The 9,944-nt window shown below is 47.7% G+C and overlaps 1 protein-coding gene across 2 annotated transcripts in view; it reads left to right on the forward strand.

Moving 5' to 3' along the window:
- The window catches only part of Mecr (mitochondrial trans-2-enoyl-CoA reductase), a 31,965-nt gene extending 25,113 nt beyond the window's left edge, over window positions 1-6,852 (forward strand). The window contains exons 7-10 of one of the 2 annotated variants that reach the window (XM_051188960.1): window positions 615-688; window positions 3,614-3,674; window positions 3,816-3,888; window positions 6,151-6,852. In XM_051188960.1, coding sequence (XP_051044917.1) covers window positions 615-688; window positions 3,614-3,674; window positions 3,816-3,888; window positions 6,151-6,308 — 366 coding nt within the window. In that variant the 3' untranslated portion in view covers window positions 6,309-6,852. The remainder of the gene's footprint in view (window positions 1-614; window positions 689-3,613; window positions 3,675-3,815; window positions 3,889-6,150) is intronic. The other variant, XM_051188961.1, reaches the window with a different exon arrangement.
- The last annotated feature ends 3,092 nt before the right edge of the window (window positions 6,853-9,944 follow it).

Here is a 9,944-nt window from a genome sequence, read left to right on the forward strand (position 1 = left end):
TTTAGGAAAGCTGAGGTCTTAAACATCTGTGGGGTGCTCCATCACACACATAGCAGGCATGAGTCAGATCTGGGTGAAGGCCTGAGGAGACTAAGGCATGGAGAGAAAACTAAGGCATGGAGAGAAAAGAAAGAGAAGCTGCATTTCCTGAACCTCTGCCTCACATTTACTTGGCCATCCTCAGAAAAGCTCTACAACATAGCAGAACAGGGATGCTACATAGATGACAACCACATCATCACAAAGGGATGAGGCTGGTCCCCACTGCTTGCAGACCCAGTAAGTGAGCAGGCCCCGTCTGAGGCTTTTTGCACTAAACCATACAGAAGGACCAAATACCTGCTGCTGAGAATGTTTTCCCTGGAGAACATTGCTGAAAGGGAGGTCAGCACATCACGTGGAGACTTTTCTGTTCTTGAGCCTGATCAGAGGTGCTCCTTGTCTGTACATCCCAGAGTTCTGGAACGGGCAACAGGATGAAGCCCCTAAAGCCCTTCTTGGTCAGATAACACACCCTTCACTCTCTCTCCCTGGCACAGCACTTGCTGCTTGTAGCAGCTTCAGACCCCACTTACAGCAGGTCACACCCTCACTGTAGGCTCCTTACTTTCTAGGACCTGCCTCTGCCCCGACTGGCTCTCAATTGTGTTGGAGGGAAGAGTTCCACAGAGCTGCTGCGGCACCTAGCGTAAGTCCCTCAACGGCAGGTCTCTATTGGGAAGGCTGGCTAGTACAAGTGTGACACAAGGCCAGGGTTCCACACCAGGACATTTTGCTCTCTCTGTCCTGCACTCCCAGCCTCATCCTCTGGATGAGAAACCTGGCAAGCCTTTCCCCCCAAAGGACCCAGGAGTTGTCACCTAGGAGCCTCTTAAAGTCACTTTGTTTAGCTGGGCGGCGGTGTGCACACCTTTAATCCCAGCACAATACAGAAGGCAGAAACCAGCAATCTCTATAAGTTTGAGGCCAGCATGGTCTACAGAATGAGTTCCAGGACAGCCAGGACTGTTACACAGAGAAACCATGTTTCAAAAAAAAAAAAAAAAAAGTCATTTAGTCTGAACTAAATAGCTTTGAAATTGTTTTACTGTCTTTTAAAACTGGAATTAATACCAAGGAAACATTACACCTATTACAAAACATTTTGAAAGCATTTGAAAGTACTGAGGGGAAAGGAGAGGTGGACACTCTATCAGCCCCACCCTCCAGGGAGAAGCTCCACCCACTGGGTTCTATTCTGCAACTGGAGGGCACCCAGGAAACAGCTTCCAGGTGGAGCCACCCCCCACTCTCCGCCCCCAGTAACCTGCCAGCTGTGGAGGTGGCAGAGCATAGCTTGGGACAGGTGAGCCACACAGCTGTCCTGAGAGTCAGCCTCTGCAATGACCATCATGCCATCCTGTAGCCCTAGGCAGGTGCTGCTATTCCAATTCCTGTGTTGCCTTCCCTTTGGGTGCTGGGGTTGAACCAGGGCCTCCCTTGGGCATGCTAAGCACATGTTCCATTACTGAGCTATGTCCCCGGTCCCCATCTCTGTTCTAGATTTTAAAAAATGAAGCCCAGAGAGGGCGATTGCCTCATTCAAGGAGTAGTTGGCAAGAGAGCAAGTGTTGAATCCGAGTGTTCATAACTACAGAACACCCCTGTTCAGCAGTCGTGAGGCTAACTGCATCCTCCGTGTGATTTTCAAAGGAAGCAGTGGTCACCAGTATGGACACCTAGGTTAGAAGAACTGGGTTTAAACCCCAGTTCTGCTACTTACTAGTTGTGAACCTGTGAAAAGTTAGGCAAAACATGAAAAGACCAAGCCTCAGTCTCCTCATCTCTAAAATGGGACTAAGAAACAGGGTCCTGCCACTGCAGCCTGTGTGTGAGAGGTGCTGAGGTGATGCGGAAGCAATGGGCTTCAGCTCTCCCACAGACACCAATTTCCCCTGTCGTTACTCTGATAGTTCATGGAGACAGTACAGATAACTTGCTTAGAGTTGTGCTTATACACAGGAGGGCTCACTTCCCCTAGAGCAGGGCTTCTCAACCTTCCTAATGCTGGAACCTTTTAATACAGTTCCTCATGTTGTGGTGACCCAAACCATAAAATTAACTCATTGCTACTTCATAACTGTCATTTTACTAGTTATAAATCCTAATGTAAATACCTGTGTTTCCCAAAGGTCTTAGACGACCCCTGCGAAAGTCATTCACCCACAAAGGGGTTGTGACCCACAGTTGAGAACCTCTGCCCTAGTAGCTTCTTTCTTGAGTGAGAACCATTTGAAGGGAACTTTAAGACTAAATTAAGCCAGGCTTATGGGACACCCCTGTAATCTTAGCACTCGGGAAACTAAGGAAAAGGGTTGCCATGAGATCAAGACCAGAATGAGCCATGTGCCAAGTTTGAGGTAGCCATGGGATACAGAGAATCACATGCACACATACACAAAGTGAGACAATGGCACAGAGAGAGAACAAGTTAGGAGTGTGAGAACAGTCTTAGAGCATGTGCTTAACCTGTGAAGATTTCAGGACCACCCCAGCGCTGAGATTGACAGGTAGAGAGGTAGATACAGCAATTACTTCCACGATTTCCTTTTTAGTTTTCCTTGGTTGCTCCAAAATGTGCGTCAGGTTGTCTTTGATCACCCAACTCCTAAAAGATTCACGAGCAGGGAAGGCAACAAAGGGTAAATCTAGCATGTGATACCCTCACCTACTCATTGTAAGAAATTACATTAGAGCTGGGCATATTGGCACTTTCATGGCATCTCAGCCGAGGCAGGAGGATTACAAGTTAGTGACCAGCCTGGGCTGCATGACCAGACCCTTCCTCAAAAACAAAACATTGTATTTGTGTCCTGCCTGTTTAACTGTTAAGATGGCTGTCAGTCTGCAGGTTCTAACAAAGCCCCTTCCAGAGAGGATGCTCATCATTGTCTCCTTCACTATCCATGTCCCTCCTTAGCTGGAGAGCTACATGGCACAGATCTCCTTCTCCTTTTTCTTCTAAGATATATTTATTTACTATGTATACAACATTCTGCCTCTGTGTGTGCCTGCACCAGATCTCATTATCTGGTTGTGAACCACCATGTGATTTCTGGGAATTAAACTCAGGACCTCTGGAAGAGCAGTCAGTGCTCCTAACGTCTGAGCCATCTCTCTAGCCCATGGCACAGATCTTTAAAGTGAGCGTTTACAGATGAAGAGACAAGGGCTGAACCATCTTCATCATAACAACCCTCAAAATCACACTTGGGAGACAGAACTTGCTGTGTGGACTAGGCTTGCCTCATGTTCACAGATCGGTTTGCCTCTGCCTCTCCAGGGCTGGGATTAAAGGCTCATGCCACCATGCCCTGCATGTGTGTTCTTTTTAATATAAATCCCTGCCTCCTAATTCTTTAAGTCAGAGGTTTAAACTAGGAAGCTATATATATTTATATTATATATATATATATATATATTTTTTTTTTTTTTTTCTTAAAACCTCCCCAGGTATTCTGAGAGCCAGAATTGTTTCCTGTAAATGCCTTAGCAGGTTCCTCTTGAGGATCTTAGGCTATGGTAGGTTCTGTCTCTGCTCATACTCACTCTCTCTTCTCTCTGGACTCTACAGGCCTGGAGGAACCATGGTGACCTATGGAGGAATGGCTAAGCAGCCCGTAACAGCCCCTGTGGTAAGCTGGGGATACCTGCAGACCAGCGCTGGGGTGCCTCTTTCCTTGTCTGCAGCTGTCTAAACTCAGGGATCTGTACCTGACGCAATGCTTTGAAGTTCTAGTACTCAGAACCCCCAGCAAATCCTTCTGTGTCCACAGAGCCTGCTCATCTTTAAGGACGTCAAACTTCGGGGCTTCTGGTTGTCCCAGTGGAAGAAGAACCACAGTCCAGGTGAGTGGCTGATGACCTGATACCCAGGATCACAGAAGGGTAGAGCTCAGTATGGCTACAAAATGACCAGCTGCTCTAAAATCTGCAGAGTGACTGCAGAGTCCTCAGCCTCCTTACAACAGGATAAAAGACAGCATTTACCATAGTCACAGTCAACAAATCACTTCTAGATTGGCTACTGAGTCCAGTAAGATGGACCAGGCCTTGCTCTGAGGAGTTGATGGGGGTGGTGAAGCCTGCCAAGTAAAGAGAGCGGGCTGGGTGCAATGAATACACACGATTCCAGCCCTCTCGGCTTAGGTGGGAGGATTGTGAGGGCAGGGCCATCCTTGGTTTTACAGCTAGATGTTGTTTCAAAAAAAAAAAAAAAAAAAATAGAAGAAGAAAAAAACAAAACAACCAGCCCCCACCCCCCAAAATAAGAAAGCATTCACATGATGTTGCCAGCATCACCAGATCTAGGTTGCCCTGGCCTAGCTGGGGAATTGTGAGTAAGTCACTGAATCTCTGCCTTTGTTTTGTGAGTGTAAACTAAGCATTGTGAGTGTGAACTCATTTGAGCAATTAGACAGGAGAAAACTGAGCTTCATAGCTACTAAGTCAATTACCCAGAGCTGTTCTATCTCAGGAATGGGCTGCCAGAGTGAGCAGATGGGCCCTTGACTACTAGGGCCTAGCTCCCCAGATTAGGAGCCAAAGCTGAGAATGAATGACATGGAGGGAAGTGGTGGCATGCATAGGGGTTTTGAGTAGAAAAATGTACAAAAACTCAAGAGAGTGAATGCAAGGGCTGGGGGCTAACTTAGTTGGTAAAGTGCTTGCCAAGCAAGTTTAGACGCTGAGTTCAGATTCCCAGCACCCATGTAAAAAGCCTGACCCCAGGAATAGAGGGAGGGCCAAAAGGGTGGAGACAGCTGGATGCCTGGAGCTCATGGGCCGGCCAGCCTAGCCAAATAAAGAGCTTCAGAGTCAGAGACCGTCTCAAAACCTATAGATGTTCTGAGAAAGATCGTGCACAGCTTTAATCCCAGGACTTGAGAGGCAGAGGTGGGCAGATCTCCATGGTCTACAAAGAGAGTTCCAGGCCAGTCAGGACTACACAGTGAGACCTCATCTATAAACAAGAAACAAGATTGAGGCAGACACCTCAGTCAATGTGTATTGGTCTTACCTACACACATACACACTTAGAAGTATATACATAAAAAACATGAACTTTTTATTTTGTTTTGTTTTTCAAGACAGGGTTTCTCTGTATAGTCCTGACTGTCCTGGAACTCGAAGCATAGACCAGCTTGGCCTCAAGGGCATAGTGATCCACCTGCTTCCTGACTGCTGGGATTAAAGGTGTGCACCACCAATGCCTCGCTCCCAGAGTAAACATGTAATAGAGAGTGGAATCAAGCACACAGGGCAGGCCCTGGCACCTGGAGCATTAGTCTGGTCCTGAACTAAGAAGTTGGAAGACATGTAAAATGAGATTGTTTCTAATTTAAATAAACAAATCAAAATAAAAAAGAAGTTGGAGTTCTGGCCAGATTAGGAAAGGTTTAGCCTTTTTTAAAAGTTCATACTCCTACCTTGGTAACTGGGAAGCCAACATAGTGTTTTGTTGTTGGTTGTTTTGTATTTTCAAGACAGGTTCTGACTATGTAGCTCTAGTTGTCCGGGAACTCACTCTGTAGACCAGGCTGGCCTCGAACGCACGAGATCTGCATGCCTCTGCCTCCCAAGAGCTGGGATTACCGGTGTGCCACTGTGCCCACCAGAGGTTGAGTTTATCTGTCTATGAAAAGCACTTCTCAGCTAAAGCTTTCACTTCACACTCCTGCACTGTGTTCGGACCTCGGTTAAGAGGCAGGCCCAAGAAGGGGTAGTGGTTTCCTCGGTTAAGGACTCCCATGGAAGCCCAGGCTGTCAAGGACAGCTTTTCCTCATCTGGTCTGTTGCCATCAAGCAGTGTGCCTGGCACACTGCCTTTCTGACCTTCTCTGGTTTCCCTAGTTCAGTACTGCTACCCACCATTTAGAGACAACTTCACCAGGCCTGTCCTGTGGATCCGAACCACCTCAGCCGTCACTGACAAGGGTAGTCAGTGCCCACCCTACAGTTCCTAGGGCCTCTCTTCGTGTTTCCCTGTCTCATGTTGGCCCTCACAATGTCAGACCCTGGTGGGGACAAGCCAGGGTTCTGAGGCTTCATTGGCTAAGTGTCATCTCACTAACTCACTGTTGTTTCTTGTCTTTCTCCTACCTCCTGCAGATGAGTTCAAGGAGCTGATTCTCACTCTGTGTAACTTCATCCGCCAAAGCCAGCTTACAGCCCCCACCTGTTCTGAGGTTCCGCTGCAGGACTACCAGCAAGCCTTGGAAGCCTCCATGAAGCCCTTTGTGTCTTCAAAGCAGATTCTCACCATGTGATTATCCCAGAGGACCAGGGGAAAGCAAGAGAGACCAATAAGACTGCCAGTCTCCCCCAGACTGCCTTCCACTCACTGCCTCCTCCCACTGGGAGGGTGAGAAGCCAGCCCTGGAGTCCCTAATAAAGCCTGAACGTCCTGAGGAAAGGATGAAGAGTGGAGGTCATCCCTGTGGAGAAATGCTGTGCACCTGCTGCCTCACAGCGCTAAGAAAGCCCCTGCCCTGCCTCACCGCCTGCTGTCCATAGTCATTGCCTGCCTGACCACCCTGAAAATGGAGGCCGAGTGACTGTTCCCAAATGCAAAAGTCCCTATCTGCCCTCAGCAGTGTGAGCCCTAGAGTGGCAGAAGGGAAGAGGTGGTTAACTTCTCCCAGTGTGTGTGGTGGGCTCTGTCCAGGGCAAAGGGATCCACTGCCAAGGTGAGTGCCAGGCTGAGGTCATTAAAACTTAAGAGACTGAGGACACAGGATCTCAGGTGTCAGGGCCACCTTCAGGGGACTTCCATTGTAACCGAGGGAATAAACATGACACCTGTGGTTCTCAGCCAGGGGCCATTTTTAACTCCAGAGGGACACTTAGCTATCACAGCTTGAGGAAGGGAGTTATTTGCCTCAGCTGTGAGATCAGTACTGTTAAGTATTTTACAGCCAGGTAATACACACCTGTAATCCCAGCAATTGGTAGGCTTAAATCAGGTGGCCTGCCACAAATTGGAAACCAGCTTGGTCTATACAGCAAGACTGTGTCTCAATTTTTTTTTTCTTACAAAGGGGAACAGGAGTACAGCTCAGTGATAAGAGTGTTTTATCTAGCATGCATCAGGCCTTGGGTTCCATTCCAATAACTACCAAAAGAACAGGTACATCACACAGGATCACCTCCCACAAAGAATCACCCTGCCCAAAGGTTACTAGTGCTGCTATTGAGAATTTGAGAATGCCTGCATTAAACCCCCAAGCAGAGCCACTGTGACTGGTGCTATGCAGAAGGCATGCAGGCTGGAGACACCTGGGGTCTGGGCATGGCTTGCTCAAGATACAAGGTGACAGGCTGACTGAAAATTAAGTTGATTTCTTCCAGGTAAGAAGACTCTGACTTTGTGGTTTTTGCTTCATAATCATTTTGCCCAAAGCAAAGCACGCTTGGGGTTGTCCTTTGTTAGCTGACCAGCTGTTCCTTGGAGCCTCATTCAGGCAGCGTTTATTGAACATTCAAAACTAGCAATGAAGGATATGCTAGCTTAGGTGGTTTAGTGTGCCCTCATTTGAGGCTATTACAGTATAAAGGACAAAGCTGTGAGAGGACGGAGAGAGGTCCAGCTTAGTCAAGGGAGGCTTCCTGGAAGCAGTGTTGTCTGTGGAATTCTCAAGTCCAAGTAGGGAAACGTGGACCAAGCAAAACCAGCTGCTAGTTTGAGTTTGAATGTGAAAGAAGTCCTCAGGCTTGGGTGATTGGCATGAAGCGACTGCAGCAGTGTGTGTGTGTGAGGTGTGTGAGTGTGTGTGTGTGTGTGTGTGTGTTCGTTCAGAGATCGTTTAGGTTGGAACCTGCCTGAGAGCACGAGATTTCAATGTACTGTGATAATGGAAACACTTGCTGGGAGGGTATGATTGATCAAGTGCTGTGTGTACACAGGCTTCCAGCTTACTCAGCTTGCATCTGGGGGCATCTGTGCTCTCCAGAGGAAAGGCCTACTTCAGCCTGAGCCTGGGGCAGGTCAGCAGGTGCTTCCTGGATAAAATTGGCTACCTTGTACACCTGGGCTCAGGATCAGCTTCACCCTGTTCCTGTGCCCTGTTGTGTCCTCTGGGTTGCTGAGACAGGTGTTTTGTACCAAGGGTCCATGGGGACAAGTGAGAAAGCCTAAGAGGCAGCAAGAACAAAAGGCAGGGTATGAGTCTTTGGGGTTGTCACAAAGTTGGGGGTATTTCATGGGAAATAATCTGGGAAACAGGCTGAAGGATGTTTATTTGAGGAGAAGTCACTTACACCAGAAACAGATAGCCACCACAGGTTCCCATTCCAAGGATGCCCCCGGAAGCGCTCTGTCTCCAACCAGGAAGAGATCAAGCTGGGGTCCAGACCCCAGGCCTACACCTGTCCCCACGTCCCAATGGGTGAGGTCAGTGCAACAGGTTCGGCAGAGTGGATATCTCACTACACTTCCAGCCTTTGTCTCCAAGGGGTGGGGGAGCATCCACCCCACAACTCCATGGCCTCTGCCACAATATTGGTAAGTGCCTGTGTCCTCAGGGGAAGACAGGCCCAGGAGAGAGGTGCTTACATAAACTTGTGAGTTCCAGTTACTGCTACCCTTTTGCCTGGAAGGGCTTAGCAATACTTGAGAGCAGCTGCAAATGGTGCTGAGGATCAAAGGCAGGGAGGGGAGGCTTGAACATGGTGGGGAGGTGCACTACCGCTGAGCTACCTGCCAAATGATAAACTGCTGCTGTACAAGACTAACCTCATAACTAGTATAGAAAGGGATGGAGAGCTGGCTCAGCACTTAAGAGCATATACTACTCTTACAGAAGACCAGAATCGTGTTTCCCAGTACCCATATCAGTCAGGTGGTTCAAACCACCTGTAATTCCAGCTCCAGGAGGACTTGACACCTGGCCTCTGTACTCACATACACAAACAGAGATTAAAAAAAAATTTTTTTTAATCTCCCCCCCCCCCCCAGGACAGGGTTTCTCTGTCTAACAGTCCTCGCTGTCCTAGACTAGGCTGGCCTCAAACTCACTGAGATCTGCCTGCCTTTGCCTTCAGAGGGATTAAAGGTGTGCACTACCACCACCTGGCCTGTTTTTAAAATCTTAAAACCTCAAACCAAGTATGGTGGCTCAGACCTGTACCTCCAGCATTTGAGAGGCAGGAAGATCAGCTCTTAGGTACATAGCAAGTTCTAGGCCAGTCTGGGCTATGTGTCACCTACCTCCAGACAACATCAAAAGAAAAATAAGACCTCAAAGTGAGAAAGCATTTGAAATATAACATAAAACTGGGGATGGGGTAACCCCCATAAGTTTATTTTTTTATGGCAAAACACAATAAGTTCAGTAAGAAGGTTCAACGGGTTTTTAAAAAAGTGTCACACAGGTCTGGGGATCTGAGTTCAGTTCCTGCATCACACCATCAAAGTAGGAGAGAAGCATTTCCTTAAAGTCCTCTGACCTCACACAACAAAAACATGGCAATGGCAAAATACTGGCGAAATATTTGCAATTCATTTGGCAAACTGGTTTTCCTAGTCTATAGTGAGCTATGAATCAAGTAAAATGGGCATAGGGTAAAACACACAAAGGAAAACGTGTCAAGGTGTATAGAAAGTAGCAAGTGCACGCAGATGCCCTCAGAGGCTAGAAGAGGACATGGAGAACACGAAGAAAGGCTCACTCCCTCAAGAGATGATTGTAAATTAAGTGGCCTTAGGGGATACCACTTTTGCTGGATTGACAAAGGTCAAAGGATTTGATTATTTGATAACATGTTAGATATTTGAGACAACAGCCACCAAGTTACACATACTAAACCAGGCATAGTAACACATGCCTGCATTCTCCGCACAAAAGACGCTGAGGCAAGAGGACTGCTGTGAATTCAAGGCCAGCTTAGGCGACTAAATGAGACTG

The sequence above is a fragment of the Phodopus roborovskii genome, unplaced genomic scaffold, assembly GCF_943737965.1.
Source record: "Phodopus roborovskii unplaced genomic scaffold, PHOROB, whole genome shotgun sequence".
NCBI lineage: Eukaryota > Metazoa > Chordata > Mammalia > Rodentia > Cricetidae > Phodopus > Phodopus roborovskii.